General features: G+C 35.1%; 1 protein-coding gene across 1 annotated transcript; it reads left to right on the top strand.

Annotated features, from left to right (window-relative positions):
• Nucleotides 1–697: 697 nt before the first annotated feature.
• On the top strand, nucleotides 698–21,819 carry HSF2 (heat shock transcription factor 2). Its single transcript, XM_082855340.1, has 12 exons — nucleotides 698–791; nucleotides 966–1,093; nucleotides 1,946–2,070; nucleotides 4,490–4,565; nucleotides 7,819–7,880; nucleotides 8,784–8,871; nucleotides 10,400–10,548; nucleotides 10,969–11,208; nucleotides 11,867–11,972; nucleotides 17,590–17,643; nucleotides 20,372–20,453; nucleotides 20,889–21,819. The coding sequence occupies exons 1-12, from the start codon at nucleotides 761–763 to the stop codon at nucleotides 21,179–21,181; spliced, it is 1,434 nt and encodes a 477-aa protein (XP_082711466.1). The 5' UTR covers nucleotides 698–760; the 3' UTR covers nucleotides 21,182–21,819.
• The last annotated feature ends 1,473 nt before the right edge of the window (nucleotides 21,820–23,292 follow it).

The raw sequence follows: 23,292 nt of genomic DNA, 5'->3' as shown, positions 1-23,292 counted from the left end.
TTTGACAATATTGATTCTTCCAATTCAAGAATATGTTATATCTTTTCATCTGTGTCATCTTTGATTTCCTTCATCTATGTCTTACAGTTTTCAGAGTACAGGTCTTTTGTCTCCTTAGGTAGGTTTATTCCTATGTATTTTATTCTTTTTGTTGCAGTGGTAAATGGGATTTTTAAAAAATTTTTCTTTCTGACCTTTCGTTATTAGTGTGTCAATTAGTAGCTAGATATCTTACTGAATTCTCTTGTGGTTTTTCAGTTGATTGTACAAATATATAATTATGTTTATTGATAAAATATGACTTTCTTTCAAATTTTATCTTATTTTTGTCTTAATTGCATTGGCTTTAAAACATTGTTAAGTAATTATACTAGCTACATACTGTATTTTATTAGTTTTTGATTAGAAGAATGGAAATCTTTCTAATATTTAACTATAAAGTTTGATGCAGCTTTTGGTTTGATACATACTCCTAAACTTTTGAGATTGACATCAAAAAGTTTAATTGCAGTTTGGAGCTTAATTGAAATTTGTAGCTTAATTGCAGTTTGTTTTTGCTGCTATTAACAGGAATAAAATGATGGTCTGAAGGTGTCATGGAAGGACTGCCAAGTTTTGAGGTTCATATGTATCACCTAATTTCAGAGGATCTTAACTAATTGACGTTTTCAATTTTTTTCAGAATGGCCAAAGCTTTCTGGTTTTGGATGAACAAAGATTTGCAAAAGAAATTCTTCCCAAATATTTCAAGCACAATAACATGGCAAGTTTTGTAAGGCAACTGAATATGTGTGAGTATGGATAGCAGTTTAATTGGAGTACTGTCATCAGTCACTGATTAAACCTTTTCCACCATTAGGATGATAAAGGAAAATATATTCCATAGAAGCACCATTAATTTTTTAAGTTTTTACTTTTGTCTATTTAAAATTTTATTCAAAATCTGAATTTTGAATCTTTTTCAGATGGTTTTCGTAAAGTAGTACATATTGACTCTGGAATTGTGAAGCAAGAACGAGATGGTCCTGTTGAATTTCAGCATCCTTACTTCAAACAAGGCCAGGATGACTTGTTGGAGAACATTAAAAGGAAGGTGAGCTATTGTTAACATGATTTAATTAGAGCGTTAACATGTAGTATACTTGGCCAAGACATATTTCATTTGTTGACATTAAGAAGGTACTGAAATACACAGGTTTTCTTGTTGGGACAACTTAGACTAATAAAGCTTTAATTATTTTGCCCTTTATTTTTTTTTTCCTCTGCGCTCAACTGTATGGAGGGCTCAGTCTTTAAACACTTTTTAGAGGAAAGGAAATGTTTACATTCTGACTTAGGATAAGGAGTCATCTATATGGTGATGGCTCACTCCTTATAATTTAACTTAAAATCATAAGTTCCTACTAGAAAGTCAGCTGTCTGGAGGGCGATTTTCTTTAGTTCACTGCTGAATATCTAGTGCTCAGAATAAGTCCCTTATATATAGTAGGAATTTAAATAATACATTTTTGAATGGATGATATGTTTTGCTGAAATAAGATATTTTGACTAAATTCACAAGGTGGGGTGGGGGGCGGTAAAAGGGTAGTAGACCATGAAAGAACATGGTCTTAGTGTGCAACTATTCTGCATAAATTTAATTAAAAGTGGAATGCAATAATAAATAGGCTTGGGGAAATTACTGGGAATTTGACAGAAGAAAATGAAAACAAAAAAAAAAGCCCTTAAGTTGCTCCTGCTTATGGAAACTTTTCCACATTAAAAATAAATAAACTGATTATTCCTTATCCTCTCTTTAAGCTATGAAGTCTATTCTTTTCCTGGGCTTTTGGAACTAAATCTCACTTCCTGGACAGGCTACAAAAACGTCTTATAACAGGGAAGTTTTGAATTATAATCATGGTGTTTAGTATTTGTTTAATTTCCTACATTTACTTTTTGAAAGGTTTCATCTGCAAAACCAGAAGAAAATAAAATTCGTCAGGAAGATTTAACAAAAATTATAAGTAGTGCTCAGAAGGTTCAAATAAAACAAGAAACCATTGAGTCCAGGCTTTCTGAATTAAAAAGGTAAAGTATTATTTCCAAATATAATCCTAATATGGGGGTTGGTGTGTATGTGTGTGTGAGGTTTGGAGGTTAGTGCTTTAAGTACCTAGATTACATTGTTGAAGCCAAGATCAAAAGCCTTTTTCTTAAGTATTGATTCCCTTTATTTTTTATTTGTAGCCATAAACTTTACCCCAATATTGTATTTTCATGATGGTGTTGAAAGAATATATAAACCTGGTCAGTCAAAACAATTTGATGCACAAGTGTTACTGATGAAATAATAGATCATTAAGTTGGTGTAGGAAACTATGATTCTCCTTAGGTTGAATTTCATATGTTTACACACATATGAGGACCAAAAGCCATACTACAGGGACTTCTCTGGACCCAGTGGACCCAGTGGTTAAGACTTCACCTTCCAATGCCAGGGGTGTGGGTTTGATCCCTGGTTGGGGAGCTAAGATTCCACATGCCTCGCGGCCAAAAAACATAAAAAAAACAGAAGGAATATTGTAACAGATTCAATAAAGGCTTCAAAATTAGTCCACATAAAAAAATCTTAAAAAAAAATACGGCATACGCTACCTATCCTTTCTTTTATAGAAGTTTCTTAGGACATTTTCTATGTGGCCTATCTTTTAGGAAAAAATAGGACACAAAAAATAGGGAAAAAAGGGCACTAGAGACTTGTCCTACTTGATACTTACTTTACATAGACTTGGGAAAGTGATATTCAAACCTTTTTTCTACAGAAAAGTGCTGTATTTTGTTTTACTACAATTTTTGGCACCATTATCCTAATGCCACATTAACAACTTGTGTATAGAGTAGACCTATATTTCTCTTCTTAGTAAGTAGTTGGAATTCTCTTATAGTAAATAGGCGCCAAGGTCTTAAGAGTATTTATTTTATGTATTGTCTGTCCCATTTCAATTGTGGGACGTTAGTTTAGCTATTCTTAACTCAAGTATCTTCATTGAGAGTAACCTTGGACTTTGATTCCCTTTTTTAATAAGCCTTAATTTGAAGCTTGCTAGTTTTGCATGTTTTATTTAAGCACTTATGTTGGTTTACTCTATGTATCTTGTGTCTGTTGAAGTGCCCTTTGACCCAGTTCCTTGAATCTCAGATTTAGCTTTTAAGAAGTGGGATCTCAAATTCATCCTGTAAGTCTTAGTGGTAACCATTCTCCTACTTATCTTTAGTAGGCAGATGACGGTATCTTTATATTTCTGAGTCAGAAAAAGTACAGTAGTTATTAAGTATCAAAATCTTATTTTCGGGCTTCCCTGGTGGCGCAGTGGTTGAGAGTCCGCCTGCCGATGCAGGGGACGCGGGTTTGTGCCCCGGTCCGGGAAGATCCCACGTGCCGCGGAGCGGCTGGGCCCGTGAGCCATGGCTGCTGAGCCTGCGCGTCCAGAGCCAGTGCTCCGCAACTGGGGAGGCCACAACAGTGAGAGGCCCGCATACAGCCCAAAAAAAAAAAAAAAAAAAAAAAAAAAAAATCTTATTTTCTGTGCCCTCTATATTTAAATTCAGTCCCTTTTGTAATAGTTTGGATTGAGGAAGATGGCTTTTGTGTAAATTAACAAAAGAGCAAAAATTAGAGCATTTAATAGAGGAATTAATCTTTCAGGCCTTCTCAAAATTATCATTGCTGCTAACATTTAATAACTGCAATTTCAATGGAAGATGGTGAATGAAGGAAAAAAAAACTATTACTGCTGGGCATATAATTGGTTTGTCATGTATTTAGATATGCTTTTAAAAAAACACATCTTTTAATATGCTTTAAAAAAACCAAACATTTATATGCTTGTGTTTGAGACAGATCTTTAGACAGTTTTAGAGTCTTACAGACTTCAGCTCGACATCAATACTTAACAAATTGTCTGTGTGATCTTGGGTAAGTCTTCTCAATTCTCTGAGTCTCAGTCTCCTCATCTATAAAATAGAGATAATTCCTTTCTTGACAGATTTTAGAGAAGTTTAAGTAATACACATAAAATGTTTAGAATAGTGCCTGGCATAGCAAGTGTTGGGTAAATGTCATTTCCCCTTTAAGAATTGTTTCCTAAGCACAAGTCCTGAATTCACATGGTAGCCATAGTTGAAAAGTTAGGTTATTTTTTAAACAGGAAGTAATGAAGCAGATTGTCAGAGGAGTAAATGGCCTACTATGTATGGATGTAAGCATAAATCTTAAGTTTTCATGCATACATTGCCATGAGTAGAAGATACTACAGTTATGAAGGAAGGATTCTGGAGTTGTGTCAAGGTTAGTTGCCATTCTGTGTAATTGAACCAAAGTTTTCCTAGTCTCATAAAGATATATAGTAAAAACTAGTTCACGTCTGGTGTTCTTAATTAAAGATATTGAGGTCTGGCTTATCTGACTGAATTTTTTTATTTTTATTTTTCATAAATGATAACATAGTGAGAATGAGTCCCTTTGGAAGGAGGTGTCAGAATTACGAGCAAAACATGCACAACAGCAACAAGTTATTCGAAAGGTAAGCTTTTTTCTCTGTGACTGTAATCTGCATTTGTTTAATGAGTACCATTTGTGACCCCCCCCTCCAGAAATCTCTATTGAGTAGTCAGTGATTGATCTTAGTTTCTTATGTATTGGGTACACAGAAGTAAAACTATGAAATCAAACAAATTAAGCCAAGTGTTACATATTCTTTGTAATAAAAAAAATTTCTTATTAGCTAAATGTAGTCATTCCATACTTCCAGATAATGTTTCATTAGCTTTTAGTAAAATTTTTTTGCCTGATATAACAACTTTATTATACTTAATTCTTAGGAGTATAATCAATATACTACCAATTTCTTAATATTTTATGTAAAAGACATAGCTTTACTGTGTGGGATTTTTTTTTGTTTTTGTCTTACTATTTTTTATTCTAAAAGGCATAGATATGGTCTTGGAAGAGAAATGACTAATATTTTCAAATCGGTCGATCAAATTATGTGTTCAAAAAATGAGTTACAAGTGTATGCCACTATTCGTATGTGCAGAAAAGCAGTTAATGTAGTGTTGTAAAATAAATCCTAGATTTTAGTATATGAGCTGAAAATTACTGGGGGAACAGAAAATCTCTCTGCTGCAATTGTGTCCTTGTGATTTAATCTTCTCATATCAGCTTTCATATGTTAATAAGAGGTGAAACATAAAAGTAATTAAGGCAGCTATTTTTTGCTCATGAGTAAACTGGACTAAGTTTAAGCAACAGGTTTTATCAGGGGAGGGAGGGTGGGAGAGCTTCAGTTTGTTCCTAGTCAGAGGCCATTAGCTAAAAATAGTGTTATGACTGAAAGGATATGGGTGTAGTGGAGCAGGGTTAGAACACAGAGATGAATGGTAGCTGTACCCTTTGGCCCATAGTCAAAATAGGTATACTGATTTTTAAAAATAAGTATGCAAGTGAAGGTTGAATGTAGGATTCAACTTTAAGTGTTTAGTCCAAGTACATGTATTTTTAAAACTTTCATATTTGATTCCAACTTGAAGCCCTATTTAAGAATACCTGATTTTAAATGATAGGTGTACCTTAACCTGTGCTTTATTTTTAAAATCTGTTAATCTTTTTCAGAAAACAATGTTTTGGTTAAATATCAACTCACAATACTCCATAATTTGTTGGGTTTTTTTTTTTTTGAAAGCAAGGATAGTTGATAAAATACTTATTTAACATTTCAGTTTTTCATGAAATCTAACATTCTTTCTGCTCAAATTTGAATTTGAATCTATGTGTTTTAGTGGGGTTAGGGAGTTTACATAATGCATGATGACAGGTGATAATTTTTTCTCTATTCCTGGAATTTGTTTCTAATTCTGCCATTTACTGTTTGGCCTTGGATTAATTGGAATAATATATGGGAGGTGTCTTTATAGAACTTGTCAGCTAAAGAAGTCCAATGATGTAAATGTTAAATGCCTCATCTTCTCCTTCAGGAAACGAACTCTACAACATAATGCCAAAGTGTTAGAAGAGAACTGAAATACACAGCAAATTTCAGGAGAAATTTAGCCAGAGATTCATGTTCTTGTAAATTCAGCCAACTAATGTTTTAAGAATTTTCCCTAACACTTTTTTATAAATTAACAAAAGTAATTGGACTATTTCATAGATATCTTTAAGGTTAAATGTTGTCTTTTCATCAGCTGTCAGCATTTTCTTTTGAATAAGCAATTTAGTGGCTAACCTCCTTTTCATAGACTCTAATGCTGTCTAACTCTTCAACTAAAATGTCTATATTTTTCTCCATGGCAAAGTTAATACTGATTGTAAGGCAAACCATTTAGTAGCCTCGTTTGGGGGAGAATTACAAAATTAAAGCTATACGGTGTGTATTTTCAATGGACAATTCTCTATTTTAATTGTGTACAAGGAACTCTTCTGCAGAGTCTAAATAGTCATCAGTCACTTGGCCTTTATTCATAACATCTCAGTGATATACTGCTGCTTTTTTTTAAAATAAATTTTTTAAAAATATATTTATATATCTTTGGCTGCCTTGGGTCTTCGTTGCTGCACGCGGGCTTTCTCTAGTTGTGGCGAGCGGGGGCCACTCTTTGTTGTGGTGCTCAGGCTTCTCATTGCGGTGGCTTCTGTTGTTGTGGAGCACGGGCTCTAGGCACGCAGGCTTCAATAATTGTGGCATGTGGGCTCAGTAGTTGTGGCTCGTGGGCTCTAGAACGCAGGCTCGGTAGTTGCAGCGCACAGGCTTTGTTGCTCCTTGGCATGTGGGATCTTCCTGGACCAGGGCTTGAACCCGTGTCCCCTGCATTGGCAGGCGTATTCTTAATCACTGCGCCACCAGGGAAGCCCCTATACTGCTTTTAATAGTTTACTTTTTTAACTCCTTTAGGCAGTATAATTTCAAGACATACCCTAAACCAGTTCTCACATTCATATCAGTATCACCTGGAGGTCTTGCTAAACAACACATGTTGCTAGACCTCATCCTCAGAATTTAAGATTCAGCAATTCTGGAGTGAGGCAGAAATTTGCATATTTAAAAAGCTCCTAGGCCAGTGCCGCTGGTCCATGGACCACACTTTAAGAAACACTATCATAAAATATGAAGGATTGCTTGCATGTCTTGATCTGTTTAATAGTCTTTTTCTAAATTTAATCAGACTCTGAAGATTAAATCAGCTTCCCGTGATTGTCATCAGGAAGCTTTGACAGATGTTCAGTGTCTCAATAATAATTTTTCTAGAGTTAGCCAATAAACTTTTTCTAACTTGAAAATAGTAAGATCTATTCTGAGAGAGTTGGCAGTTTCTTTTGCCTCTAATTGTATTACCTGGTATAAGAAAAATATCTGTCAAACATCAGTTTTCTTTTCTGCGTCATAATCTTCTTGAAAGAATTTTAAGTAAAAATAGGGATCTGTATCCAGGCATGCTTGGTACTTATCAAGACAAATAATTGAACTGAATATTTGGTAGATAAATAGGTGGATGGGTGGGTAGGAAGCTAGATAGATAGATGGGTAGATGGATGTCCTAGGTACCTCTATATCTTAGGTAGCAGCAACTTTATCACAGGTTGTTCTTCTGCCTGGATGCTGGTACATTTCTTTAAATATCATTGTAAGATGCATCCAAATTTAAAATGTTAATATGTGAGAAACTGTGACTTAGAATAGAGGACATACAGTACCTGCATTAATTTTATAAGACTTGTAATATAGACTAAAGAATTAAGAATCTATGATGGAATATTTCTTATTTATATTTTCCTTTTAGATTGTCCAGTTTATTGTTACATTGGTTCAGAATAACCAACTTGTGAGTTTAAAACGTAAAAGGTAAGATTTTATGATAATACATTTTGACCTATCTATAGACAACCAAACGTTAGAATTTAATCATGAATGGTTTACATTTGCTGAGTGTATGCGTGTTGTCCCAGATGAACAGTCCTCCCTTGTTAAATTATACTTCTAACATTTCAAGAGTGGTGGTGTTTCCTACTATTGTCATCTTGCTGTTTTTGAAAGATTAGAATAGCCTAAATGGTCGTTTTACATACATACGGTTTATAAAGAGTTCATCTTTCATTCACATTAGCAAATTATTGTAGCATTAGTCCTCAGTGAGAGAAACTCTTAAAGAGAGGATACATGCTGAAAAAAGCATAAAAAGTTTTTACTTGATATCTCATGTTTAATCCACTCACAAGGGTCTTTAAAAACCTGTACATTGACCATGGGTTGTGATACCCATAAATGTCAGTAACTACCTTTGTCACAATTAAAACATAAGGAAAACAGTGGACAAAGGAATAGGTAGAAGGAGAAAAAGATTATCTTGTAAGGCAAAGGATTTTAGCAGAGCTTGGTTATACTTACAGCTTATGCTGTAGAATTAACTCTACTTCCATTGAGTCTTTGCGATATTACCTACTTTTTACTATGTAAGAACCATAAAGAGTTATGTAGTTCAGTCAGCAATGAAGTATATTTGGGGAGAGTAGTTTATAGTGTTTATTATAACAAAGATAACACAGAAGAATGGAGAAATAAAAGCCGTGGATACACTATCCCCCATACCCCTCCAAAGAGGTAATCGTTTTTAAGAGTTTCTTGTGTACTGAAATTTTTTATTCATTATTAAAATGAGTGTGTTTATATGTGGCTAAATTATTAGAAGCAATTTAAACTCCATGTATGTTTGCTCACTGAACTTCATGTATATCTTCTGATTTTCAGACCTCTACTTCTAAACACTAATGGAGCTCAAAAGAAGAATTTGTTTCAGCACATAGTGAAAGAACCAGCTGATAATCACCATCATAAAGTAATTTTTAAAATTCTGTTTTATATTTATTATATCAAACTAAATTTTATTACAGCAGTATGTCATGCATTTGAAAAAGTTTAGTGAATAATCTAACTGTTCATCCTCCAGCTTTTAAATCATGACATTTTTTATCATTTGCTCTAGATTATTTTAAGAGATAAACTATTACAAATACAGTTGTCTCAGTTACCTGTTCCCAAGTTCATTTTTCTCTCCCTCTCCAGTCTCCCCTGTCACCCAGAGATAAATCACTATCTTGAAGTAGTATGTGTCATTCCCATGGCCTATTGATGTGTGAATCCATGAAAAATATTTGGTATTATTTTGCATATGTCTAAGCTTTATATAAATGATATTATTTTGTACATATCATTTTGCAGTGTGGCCTCTTTCACTTGGTCTTGCTTTTGAGATTTATTAAACATAGAGATTTAGTTGATCTTAACTACTATATGAGATTAATTGAATATTATGATAATGTAATTATGCACTTGTCCGTTGGTTATTTTAAGTTGTTTCCAACTTTTATTATAAATGTGTACAGACCTAGACTCTTTTACTGTAGCAATTTCAAAAAAATATTTTTGTTTACCTTCATTTTTTCACAAGCTCTCTGGGTAAATTGTCAAACTTATACCCAGTGGCAATTAGTTGAGTCCAGACTTCTTTTAATATCTGATTATCATTGTTACTTTCAAATCTTAGAATTCTAAATACTGCTTTAGATTTATTATTAAAGTATTGAGATTTTTGTTCTCAGGCAAGTCAGAGTTAACCTGACATCTGGTTCCTCTTCCCACTGTTTAAATTATCAGGCATACCTGTTTTTAGGATTGAAGACTCATGTAAATGGGTGAAGATTTCTTAATTTAACTTGATTTGCATCTTTTGCCTCTATATTATCTAGAGTTGAAATTGATAGAATTTTCTATTATAATAATGACTTTAGTTTGCTTTGGAGAATTGAATGTTTTTTTATTAGTGTATCCATGGTCTGAATATAGCTGTAGCTGAATTAAAAAAAATAATAATTGCTAAAATGCCAGACTGACATTTAGCTGTGGAATAGTTGAAATGTTTTTTTCCCCCTTTTAAAGAAACCATTCAATGAGTAAGAATAAAACATGGCATCAAACAGAGTAGCTTGAGATGAAATAATCCCCATCAGCCCAGTGGCCATCTGGTTATGTTCGAGATTTCTGATGAAGTCCTAAGACTTTTTTACTCTTTGGGTATAAAAAATCTTTAAAATTTGAAGATCTTTTCATAGAAACATTCTGAGGCATGTCATCTTTAATGTCCCTTACAGTAAGAGAAATAGTTAAGTAGCATGCAGATAATACATCTCATACCTCTGTAAATTGGTACTTCTAATACCAATTTAGTGTATAAGTCCCATAAGGGCAGAAAACATATCTGTTTTGCTTACCATCGTATCTCAGTGCCCAGTTAACATTTTTTAAATGGTTGTTTAGTAGTCAAAATAATTTCAGTTTTTTGATATATTTTCTACCTGATTTTTTAGGTTCCACACAGTAGGACTGAAGGTTTAAAGCCAAGGGAGCGGATTTCAGATGATATCATTATTTATGACGTTACTGATGATAATGCAGATGAAGAAAATATCCCAGTTATTCCAGAAACTAATGAGGATGTTATATCTGATCCCTCCAAGTAAGGAGATTGTGAAATACAATTTTTGAAAATATTACTCTTTTTTTATCAGAGATCTAAATTTAAAACTACTTTATTCTTTGATAAACTAATATCTGACTCATATTTTAATTATTGAACTGAAAAATTAAGCCAAATTATTCAAGCACATAACCCCCCTCCCTCCAGCGAAAAGACTCCCAGCAAAAAGTAATGAGAATTCATTCTTATTTTTAAAGTTTGGAGTTAAAGACCTTTAATTGATTCTTTGTGGTCTTATATTATATGAAGTATCAATATTTTTCATTAAACTACACACCCAAGAAAAGCCTTTTGACAGGTGGTTTGGGGAGAGAGTTTCCATGGAGAGTGACTGGATAGGGTGAATTTATTGAATTAGTCTGAGAATGTAATTGGTTATTTCTCATATTGCTGATCTAGCTGTAGCCAGTACCCTGATATTGTCATTGTTGAAGATGACAATGAAGATGAATATGCACCTGTCATTCAGAGTGGAGATCAGAGTGAACCAGCCAGAGAATCCCTAAGTTCAGGCAGTGATGGCACCAGCCCTCTCATGTCTAGTGCCGTCCAGCTAAATGGCTCATCTAGTCTGACCACAGAAGATCCTGTGACCATGATGGATTCCATTTTAAATGATAACATCAATCTTTTGGGAAAGTGAGTCTCATCTAAAGGTTGTCTAAGTTTATTTGCTTTCTTTGTTTACTTCACATGTTCTTTTTCTCTTTGAATGATTTTCCTTTCAGTTTATGAACCTATGTAGTCAACCTTTCTGTTCTGGTTAGTGCTGAGCTCTGCAGATGGTATTTTGAGAAAGATTTAATTATCCCAAGAGCAGTCTTGGGATCTTCTTGTCAATTCCTCAGATTTCTGTAATGAAATACTTGGTTTTGAATGTCTTAAAAAAGTGTGTATGATTGTGTGTGTTTGTGTTTTTATCAGGACTGTGGAATAATACAATCTCTATGAAGGAACTTATTTTATAGCAAAGGAAAACTAGAAGTTAGTAGCAATATAACCAGTAGTAAGAGGTTAAACATTTTATAATTTATAGTATAGAGGAAAAAGATAAATCAGACTGGGTTATTGCAGAACCTTTTTTCTTTAAATACTAAAGTTTTGTATAAAGGCTGTGGGTTCTCAATTAACCAAGTTTTTTTGAATCCTAAATAGTGAATAGGATCTCTTAAGGTTGAGAATTGGTAAGGATTCAGCAATTGCTAGGAATATTTTGCCTAGCTAGACTGCAGTGTGATTTTAAACATAAAAGCAAGGAAACCTAATATTTGATTTTTTTAAAATCTTTTTTCCTTAGGGTTGAGCTGTTGGATTATCTTGACAGTATTGATTGCAGTTTAGAGGACTTCCAAGCCATGCTGTCAGGAAGACAGTTTAGCATAGACCCAGATCTCCTGGTCGAAGTAGGTACTTTGAATATTCTTTGTTGTACCGGCAGTTTGTGTATTTATGTATAGTATTTATAAATCAGTGCATCATATTCTTGAATTCTACACTGTTTTTGCAGTTTATTTTTTTAAATGAATGGTTTTGTTTATTAGAATGAACAGATGGGTTCAGGAAAGTGAAGGAGGGAGATCACTATTTGTCTCTGAGTAGAAGTTCAGTTAATCCCTGTGTAACAACATATCAACTCTGTTCAACAGTACTATTAAATCCAGGTCTTGTCTGGACTTGTTGCTGTGTTATGTTTTGCTCTAGAGTAAATTGTCACTGAATAGAAATCAGTGCAAATAGTGTAAATAATTAGCCAGGAAACAGCATGGAGGCACTTCTTAATACTTTGGGAATTAATGTTTTTCAGTCAAATGTATTATATGTTATTATATTTAAAAAGTTTTTGGATTGAGTCCTAAGATTCCCCTATTCCAGTCCTCACCACCACCTATATGAACTTGATTCCTATGTTGTCTGGACTTTGAGTCCTTGTCTATCATTTCTGGTACTAACCTTGCTCTCTTTTCTCTTGTTCCTACCACTCCTCTCTCTCTTACCTAAAGCTTTCTATGTGGCCTGGTTTCATCCAGATGAATCTTGTTCTTTCCCCTATTTCCATTTCCTGTTGTGAACATTTTCTGTTGTGTTATTTTTTTTTTTTGCGGTACGCGGGCCTCTCACTGTTGTGGCCTCTCCCGTTGCGGAGCACAGGCTCTGGACGCGCAGGCTCAGCGGCCATGGCTCACGGGCCCAGCTGCTCTGCGGCATGTGGGATCTTCCCGGACCGGGGCACGAACCCGTGTCCCCTGCATTGGCAGGCGGACTCTCAACCACTGCGCCACCAGGGAAGCCCCTGTTGTGTTCTTTTACTTGAAAAGTTTTGTTGTTCTTTGTTTTGCATTTTTTTCCTTAAAATACAGCTTCTCTCACATCAGAGGATTCTACAGTTTGTCAGTGTCACATGACTTATTTTTCCTAAATCATCAGTGCCTCACAGGATGGATTTCACCTTCTTTGAAGATTTCCTTTCCATGTTATTCTCTTAACTGAATTCAACATCCATGTTAATGACCTATTTGGACTTGTTTAACAGTAACTTGACAGCCCTTCTTGATTCTATCAGTCTTTGTCCCCAATCTGAATCCAGAGACCTTTTAGAATATCTCTCCCTTAGATCACTAAGAAGGAAATAAAATCCTGTAATTCTGACTCTACAAATCCTCACAGTCTTCAAGTAGGTCATTTTAATTTAACTTTGGAACAGTTATCACGTTCTTTTGTCCTCACGACCTTATCCAGCCAACACTTCCCTATTCACAGAGCATAATTCACCATGCCCTGATACTCTCATCAGCTGTGGAATCTCATATCCTTTCTTCTTAGAGGAAGTACTTCCTTTTTAAAGCCAGTTTGTACACCTGCCCCCCGCCTCTCTGTTTTTCTCTCTCTATCCTTGATCTTTTCCAACTGCCTTCAGTGGGTACAGATCATCTCCATTTTGATGTGTTGCTCTGCTCATTTACCATTCTGTTTCTCCAATCCTTTTACTACAAAACTGTAGAAATGAGTGGCTGTGTTCGTTACTTTTTTTTTTCACTCTATATTTCCTTTGAAACCCTGGATTGTCTTGCTTATTTACTCAAAGCCTGTGCTGTCTTGGTATATCCACTGTAAGTAGCCTGCAGCTTTTTTTTTTTTTTTTCTTCAAATTAGGCCACTGGGCTAGTGGAAGAAGGTTTGTTTTGAATCAGACAGATTTGGGTTCCATTTTTGGCTCATGTTACTTACTAGCTAAGTTATTAATCTTGGGAAAGTTAACCTCTCTTGCTCAGTTTCCCCATCTGTTAAATATGGCTGATGCCTGACATGAAGGGCTTTTGTAAGGATTATAAGTAATTAACACTATTACTGTTTAACACTATTGATTTTCTACTGTAGAACTTTTCCTGTTGATTTTAAAGGCACTGGACCTCTTTGTTCTCTTCCTATCTCCCTAACCATTCTGTTTCCTCTAAGAGCTTTTCTTTTTCTTGCTGTCTTCTACTTGTGGATATTCCCCAAGGTACCCAGTCTTTTATCCTGTTTTTTCCTACCTCTCTTCTTTTTTCTATCCTGCCTTTCTGGAGGGATTTTAGCTTGTAGGATTGCTCTCAAATGTATATCTCCAGCTCTTAATATTTTTTAAAGTAACCTTTGCTTGAATTCTAATTCCATGCCTTTGGGATCATCAGTTAGATCTTGCCTTAAGTTATTTGTTTTTAACACCAAACCTTTGTTTATTTTCTAAACTAGCTACCTTTTCAAGCTTTATTTTCTGTAGTGGTATCAGTCTTCTGTTACCCACACAGGACAGTAATCACAGTAATCTTGGTTTCTTTATCTCCTTGCTCACCAAGCCTGTGTATTTTCCAAAATAACGTTCACAAACCATCCCTACTTTCTTTTGGGTTGACCAGAAAGTGCCTTCGGTTTTTAAGTAAAAATAAGACAATTTTTCATTTTCACCAAGAACTTTATTGAACAATGTATTCACCATTTTGTTCCACTACCTTCTGCCATTTTTCATACACCTTCATAATTCCATCTTCCCAAAACTTTTTATCTTTTTGAGCAAAGAACTATTCCAGGTGCCTTTTACAGTCTTCCAGGGAATTGAATATTTTTCCATTAAGAGAATTCTGTAAAGATCGAAGTAAATGGAAATCTGAAGGTACAATATCTGGAATATGGCTGATGAATCCGAACTTCCCAGCCAAGCAGTAACAGTTTTTGCCTGGATATCAAAGAAACATGTAGTCTTGCGTTATCCTGATGGAAAGATTATGAATTTTCTGTTGACTAATTCTGGATGCTTTTCGTCAAGTGCTGCTTTCAGTTGGTCTGATTGGGAGCAGTACTTGTTGGAATTAATCGTTTGGTTTTCCAGAAGGAGCTCATAACAGAGGACTCCCAATCCCACTATATATACAACATCACCTTTGGATGAAGACAGGCCTTTGGTGTGGTTGGTGGTGGTTCATTTCACTTGCTGCATGATCTCTTCTGTTCCACATTATTGTACAGTATCCACTTTTCATTATTGTATGGTATCCACTTTTCATCACAATTTGTTTGAAAAAGGAATGTTTTCTTTACATTTAAGTAGAGAATCGCATGTAGAAATATGTTCGAGAAGGTTTTTTCACTTAACATATGTGGAACCCAAACTTCTAAGCGATTAACATACATATTAACATAACAGACTTCATAGTGACTTTCAATGCTCAATTTGAATATTTTGAATATGTCAGCTATCTGCCACGTGGTGTAATGTTGCTTGTTCTAATTAATGTCTCGATTTGATCGCTATCAACGTCAACTGGTCTACCCAACCGTGGAACATCGTCCAGCAAGAAATCTCCAGCACGAAACTTTGCAAACTACCTTTGACAAGTTCAGTCAGTCACAGCACCTTCTGCATACACTGCACAAATCTTTTTGTGCATTTCAGTTGCGTTTTTACCTTTCTTGAAATAGGGAAGCATAATATGCTGAAAATGTTGCTTTTTTTCCTTCCATCTTCAATATTAAAATGACTACATAAGAATTCACCAATTTTATTTTTTTTTTAAATGCACGCTGATATGACAGCTGTCACAATACAGTCTAGCAAGATTGTTTCAAATGAAGTTAAAGACAACTAAGTGCTACTAGAGCCATCTTACAGAAAAACCAAACGAACTTCTGGGCCAACCCAATATTTTCACTGTTGCCTCTCATCTAAGACCTTCATTGTTTATTTCATCCTTGAATTTTGGGGTATTGTCATAAATAAAAAATCTACCCATAGGTTGCCTTATTCTCTGAGATGGCAAAGATGGTAAGAACGTGTGTGAGTAATAAGTATGCTGAGAAGCTCATGGGTTCTTGCTGCAGAGTTCAGTACAAGTGACCCAGTGTGGAATCAGTAGGAGAGACTTGACCTTAGAATTCAACTCTGTCAGCTCCTCATACATGATCTGTTTTCCTACTTCAGACCATGCGTCTGCTGGGAATACATGAAGGTATCCCTGAGTCAGTGGGTAGAGGGATTGAGGCAAAGAAGGAGTGAGGAGTTTATACTGCTGGTCCTCCTCAGATGCCACTCTCAGTAGGGACAAAATCTGGTCAGGCCTCTGAGGCAAGTACAAGCTGAACTGGTAGAGATGGGCAGTGATGTATAGTTACCTACTCTTAAGAAACTGAGTCTCTTCCTCTTCATGCATCAGTAGGAGGAAAAGTTATGAAAGGAAGAAATGTTAATGAAAGGAAAAGAAGAGCTGGGGATATTTTTAGGGCCACAATGAATGTGGAACTTTAAGGAGAGGAATCAGTGTTTAGAGAGGGTGGAGGAGCGTCTCTGCATTTCATTCTATCCTGCAAACCATTTGGTGTGCTCATTCTCTTAAAATGCTTTAGTCAGTATATTTCATTACTCAGGCCACTCCCAAGTCTCTTATTGCTGACAGAATGTCCTGTCCATTCATTGGCCTTGCCGTACCTTTTGAACCTTATGTATACAACTTACTATTCAACTCAGGACTTCTGCATTATTTGGACTTACCATCTTATTTGTAGAACTTACCTCACAACCATTTCTTCCTCTCTGTTGTTGCTAATGCTGTAACAATGTACTCCTTCATCCTCTCCTTTCTAAGTCCTAACCATTCTCCAGGAACTACATGTCACATAGTTTTATCAAGACTTTTTGTTTCATCTGAGGGACGGGGTGTGTGTGTGTGTCTGTTTTCCTTTCTCTTAGCTCCTTAGTACTTTTGAGCCCCACCATCCATTATTATTGTAATACTGGATTGTATCTGATCATATGTTGCTATTTGATGTTATTCTTATTTTGCCTCTTAGATTGTAAGCTCCTGGAGAGCAGGAATAGTGTCTTCATCTTGTATTCTTCATGATGTCATTTATTTCTTAGATGTTCAGTAAATCCCTGTGGACTGGATGACTTTGAAGCTTATGACATAAACAAAAGTTATGTTTGTAAAGTGGCTGGTCTGAGGAGTGCAGTAAGCAGTAGGCAGTGGTCTTTGCATTTATGGCTTCCCTTGCTAGGTGAGGTGAAAAGAACCAACATGGAGTTAAGCCATTTGGTCGGAGGGCTCTACTTGAGGTGTAATTTAGGAACCACTGTCATAGAGCAGATTCTATAAGTTTATCACGTAATTAGCAGGTAGTCAGTGAAGGCTCTTGTCAGGGCAAGGGACTCAGCCCTGGGTGCCATTTAAGGCCAGAGGCTTTTCGGGAGGAAAAAATAAAGGAAATGAAGGAGAGGGGAGGTGGGGAAAACCACTCTTTGTCTCAAGTGATTTACCCTACTACTTTATAGAATAGAAATTCTTAAAACAGCTAATGCATGGGCTAGCTTGCTCTGCTTTTGTTCGTTTTTCTTTCCGCTTTTCTCTTCCAAACTTGCTTTACTATATGGAAACTTCCTAGTGCAGGAGCTACATCTTTTCACCCAACATGGCTGTATAGAAATTTTGAACACACAGTTAATTTTTTAAAAATATTTTTTAAACTTATCATCTTTCTTGTTTGGTCTTTCAGCTTTTCACTAGTTCTGTGCAGATGAATCCCACAGATTACATCAATAATACAAAAGTAAGTTTTAATTTGTGTTGCTCAGGACCCGTAGCTGTAAGAATTTGAAAACAGTCCTAGTAAGTAGAGAGCAGTATCACTCCCAGTTACAAAAAGCATTTTATATTCTTACCTAATAAATGTGATCAAGATAATAAAATTCTAGATGAAAAATTAGCTTTTGGTTATGGGGTGAATCATTGCCCAATTCTTCTGTGCCTTGTGCTGTTAAGTACCAGTGTGAAATCAGCCCTCAATGTGCTGGGAGATAAACGGACTAAATTTGGCATATTCAGGTATATCACTGAAAAAAATTATTAGAATATGATTTCTTCATGTTCTGTGTCTTCATTTTACATTCTTATTCCATCTATAAAAAACTTCTCAGCATTTTTTTATTGAAAATTTAAGGGTACCCATATTTTAAAATAAGTTCGTTCATTTTATTAGTATACAGTAAAAGCACAGGGATTTATACTATTTGTAGGTAAGGTGAGTTGAAACAGTGAAGTACGGATTTTGGACTTTTTTTTTTAAGTAATTGTTTTATTTTCTTAAATGTATAGTACCTGCAGTTGGGATTAGCAGATGTTAACAAATTCTTTAGAACTGGTTTTTAATGAATAATAAGAACAGTGTGAAGTTGTTAGAGCAGACCTTTAGAAATCATTCTGTTTCGTTGTATAGCTTATTGTCTTGAGTAGGTATATACTTCATTTATCTTGTATTTATACCAAATTGTTCTGTAATCCCTGCTTTTCATTGAATAAAAAGGTAAATCAGGTCCCCTGAAATGTGTACAAATTCTAGATTAGTAGAATCAAAATTCTTATTCGTGTTCTTTATAGTAAAAAATGAACACATATTAAATAAATATGAGGTATTAGAGTGAGGAGGTGGAATTTTTCTGACCATTGTCATGTGTGAGGATGGCCTGACCACATTTTCTGCATTTTCAAAGTTATAGCCTGGTTAACTTAAAGTTGAAGGAATTTGTGAATTTTTGAACTAAAAGGTTGATTATACATTCAGTATTTGGATGATTTATATCAGGGGTTGTCATACTTTTTCTGTGAAGACTAAATATTTTGGGGTTTGCATGAAGCCAGGTGTTCTCTGTCACAACTAGTCAACTGCAATTTGTAGTGCAAAAGCAGCCGTAGACAATACATAAAAGAATGAGTATGGCTGTGCTTCTGTAAAACTTTACTTTCAGTAAAGTCAGGATGCTGAATTTGGCATTTGGACTATAGTTTGGCTAGGTTTATATTATAAGAATCTGTGGACCACGTCAGTACTGTGTTTCAGTAAATATATTATTGAATGTGAGACCTTAAGTTGAATGAACCCATATCATGCATTCATTTAGTGAATGTGCTGTACTGTTTGTTTATTGTTAGACATTGAGTCGTTCTCTATTCTTGAATCATCTCCTGTTCCCAGAAGCTTTTAGAAATAGCAGTTAAACAGCAAGTTTACATATTGCTCTATAGAAAAATTAAAATGGAGAGTGATTCTTTTTATCATAGTTTTAGAATCTAAATTGTTTTTAAATAATTGACACATCAGCTGTCATTGCCTTGCTCATGACAGGTATTATGTGACATGTATTACAGCACTCTTTACTAATGAGTCAGGATGCCTTATACTCCTCACTGTAGCAGTCTAAGTGGTCACTACTAATAAGCAACAGTTTGTATGGGAGATGAAACCCATTTGTCATCCTGGTTCTAATATGCATTTAGAATAACAAGAGTGGCATCCTTGGAAAATACCTATTTTAGGAAGTAGAAAAATACAGAAGGTATCATTTCATTAATGTTTATTTATTGTGAATGCTAAATGAGAAATATTTTAATGTAAATTTTGGTGGAAGTTGAAGTAGTTTTTATTATGTCTTGGAGTCATTATTATCTATGAAGCCTGGAAACTTGTACTGCTTAATTTTGTGATGAATATCAGGGAAATTATAGGAATTAGTGTGTTTGTTACATCATATATAGTTTACAAGTGTGCAGATATCTGGGACTTACAGCTATTCAGGAAAAATTGTGAACCTCAGCACCTCAGTTTGAACATCGTTGAAAAGAACACTGAAGAACTTAACATTTAAAGATTAATCCCCTTACAATCAGATGTAAGGAGAGAAGACAGTGGTTGAAAGAAGCAATTTAAATGACAGAAAAGAATTGAAAGAGCCAAAAAGGAAATGAAGAAACACCACCTCAACTGTGAGGCTTCCAAATATAGGGATAAATAGTTTGAAGGATGTTATCCTGAGCTACTGTAAACGTGTTCAGTTATGCTAAATATTCTGTTTGTGAGTGAAAAGAAATGTGTAATACGTTTTAAATCAAAGCTGTTTAAAATGAATTTAATTGTTTAAAGAATTATCTCTTCATTAGCAATTAGAAACTAGTCATCTTTGATTCATTACCATCTTCTACTCTTGTCAAATTCTGTCTGTTCAACTTTTGAAATGCTCCCTCCTTTTTGTACTTAGTGTCATCCTAGTTCAGGTTCTTTGTTTCATCCACCTGATGACAGCAGTAGTTTTCTTAGGCAGTTTCATTACCTCTACTCAAATCTCTTTCTCTCCCTAGTTCATCTTTCCTGATGCTCCCCTTTCCTATATATTTCAGAGAACATACCAATATTCTTATATTTTACCAGTTTTTAATTTTTTGCTATTTTTCAGGAACATATAAAATATGAGACAAGTATTTTTATATTATTTTTTCTCTTTTAGTCCGAGAATAAAGGATTAGAAACCAAGAGCAATGTAGTTCAGCCAGTTTCAGAAGAGGGAAGAAAATCTAAACCCAAGACAGGTAGGTATAAATGTAGTATTAGTTTTTTTAAATAAAGATTTCTATGTAGAAACTGTGGGCCAAGGAAGGTTTTGCCATGCTTAACAATTGAACACAGATTTGTATTAGTCTCAGTTCTATGCATAACGTATCAAGGTTCCAGCATATAAAGGAAATTGAATTGGTGTGGTAATAGTTCTTAAAGATTGTCATTTTTTCCCCCTATTTAACTTCAGGAGAACTGAAAGAACCCTCAGTTCTTAATTGTTGAATAAAAGTGTACATTTTCTGACTTGTACATTTTTAAATTTACTGACACAAAGTGTGATATTTCTTGTTTGGCTATATAAGGGTAATGATTGCACATATGCACATCTGCTTCTGTTTTTTCCACCATATAGCTTGAACTCTATATAAGCTGGTGATAAAAGATCAGTCTTCTTATCTTTGTTATAGATAAGCAGCTTATACAGTACACTGCCTTTCCACTTCTTGCATTCCTCGATGGGAACCCTGCTTCTACTGTTGAACAGGGGAGTACAGCATCATCAGAAGTTATGTCCTCTGTAGATAAACCCATAGAAGTTGATGAGCTTCTGGACAGCAGCTTGGACCCAGAACCAACCCAAAGTAAGCTTGTTCGCCTGGAGCCATTGACTGAAGCTGAAGCTAGTGAAGCCACACTGTTTTATTTATGTGAACTTGCTCCTGCACCTCTGGATAGTGATATGCCACTTTTAGATAGCTAAATCCCCAGGAAGTGGACTCTACGTGTATATATTCATCAAAATGATGAACTATTTATTTTAAAGTATCATTTGGTACTTTTTTTTGTAAATTGCTTTGTTTCGTTTAATCAGATACTGTGGAATCAAAAGCACCTTTTGCTTTTCTCACTAACCACACACTCTTGCAAAGCTTTCAAATGTTACTCAGCTACGTAGGTACATAAGATTTGATGCGTTAAATCACAGTATTGGCATATCTTTAAGTTGGATTCAAATGGCCATTTTTCTCCAATTACAGCAAATTGGATTTGTTTTTTACATGTATGTTCATTAACCCCAGTTAAACTTTTTGTTTCTTTGTTTTACTTGTTGATGCTGTCTTGTTTGCATTGAGTGTAAGTCACTATAACTAATGGTAGAACTCCTAAAGCTTTCTCTGTTCCAGTTGCTTTTATTAAGTATTTTTCACTTGACTTCTTTATAAAACTGGGAACATAAAGTGCCTGTATCTTGTAAAACTTCATTTGTCTCTCTTGGTTCAGAGAAGCTCATTCATGTCCAACAGGAAAGGCAACGTGTACTTGAGTGCTTGCTGTCTGAGGCAGTCGCAGCTCCGTGTACATAGAAGGGGGGTGGGTGCCGTCAGCCCATCCACCTCGCTGGACTAGTTTTAAGTAAAAGTTTTCTGGTTTGTTTGTGTTTTTTTGAAGCATAATATTTAGTAAAATAAATATAATGAATGTTGCGTACTAGTGTCTGTTATGTGTCTTCTTTGGAGGTGACATCCATGTGACAGTTTTTCCTTTTCATAGGAAGTAGACAGACTTAAACTGTAAACTTTGTCTGTTATCCATTATTCTTAATATGAGTCATACCAAGATCTTTGTGCCTCATCTCAGAAGATAGACTGTGTATTGCAACAAGGAAGAAATTTAATGCCTCCAAATTTAAAAATTATGCTGGCTTGCTTTCTATGTTGCTAATAAAGAACTGAGAAAAGTATGCTTCCAGTTGTCCCAAATTAGGTAAGAACATTATCACTGGATGCCAAGGGCCTATAATTTTTGCCCTGAGAGAAGATAAGAGAAACAGTTAAATCACTTCTTTCCTTTGGAACACTTGCTCAGAAGAATTAGACTTAATGCAAGGCCAGGGCACTATCACTTGAAGAATTGTACCTTCAAGCAGAGGACTGAAAGCAGTGAGCTAGTATCTGAATATTTTCTAGGGCAGTTGGGTGAGCAATTGCCAAGATGGCCTTCCTGTTGGTTATAGTCTCAGTATCTTGGAACTCTCTTACTGTGATGTAAAATTTCAAATAAAGCGTAGCACAGAGGGATAAGAAACCCTTCCTTAGCAGATCCTAAAATACTTGGCTCTGACGGTGGGATCTTGGTGAACTAATTTAAGAACCCAGAACAGTTTTCTGCGTGAGCTTTAGAGGTCACTTTCTTAGAGATTGTTAAGATGTGAAGAGCTTAGAGACTGAGAAGAGAGCTTCAGAGGCTTTTTCTTTTTCGCTTCCCTTCCTCACTGTGGGATATGATTAAGTTTCTTCTCCTTTGGGGATAACTCTAGAAGTATTTAAAAAATAATTTTGAAAACCTTATACCTCCTAGTACTTTTTAAGGTGACATTTAAATTTTTTCATCTTAAGTATTCGGGAAGAGTTTAGGATAGTGTTAAATACTGCCATTTTAAAAAATAGTTGTTACGTGCTTTTAAATGTATTGGAAAGAATCTAAATACCATAGTGATTTGATGTTCTTCATCATCCATTCCACTTCCTCCAAAGAATTTTATCCTACTTTTATTATGCGTGACAGTCATACATTGAAGATAATTGTTGCACTTCTCTGCAACAAAATTTGAAATTTTATTCTGTAACCTTAAGATTCTAAGCATTAAAGTTTGTCTCCAATTATAAATACACAGTTGATTAAAACAGTATAAACGTATGTGACAGAGACTGTTAACTGATTGCTGAACCATTTCCTATCATGCAGTTAGATTATTTCCACCTTTGTAAACAGGGTAGCTATGTAATTCTAATAAATCAGGAAAAGTGATGTTCAGAACTTGCAGGTCTGGTCTGTGAACATCTCCCCCATGCAACCCTCCTCACCTTTTAC

Source organism: Leucopleurus acutus, assembly GCF_964270905.1.
Source record: "Leucopleurus acutus genome assembly, chromosome: 15".
Classification (NCBI taxonomy): Eukaryota; Metazoa; Chordata; class Mammalia; order Artiodactyla; family Delphinidae; genus Leucopleurus; species Leucopleurus acutus.
Note: the sequence above shows the minus strand (reverse complement) of the source record. Positions and strands in the feature narration are given on the sequence as shown.

Bases quoted from the DNA above. Each gene is read 5' to 3' on its own strand.
- HSF2 (XM_082855340.1), top strand. From the start codon at position 761: ATGGCAAGTTTTGTAAGGCAACTGAATATGT. The intron at 11,209-11,866 runs GTGAGTCTCATC...TTTTTTCCTTAG, and splicing joins AACATCAATCTTTTGGGAAA to GGTTGAGCTGTTGGATTATC. The intron at 20,454-20,888 runs GTAGGTATAAAT...TCTTTGTTATAG, and splicing joins AAAATCTAAACCCAAGACAG to ATAAGCAGCTTATACAGTAC.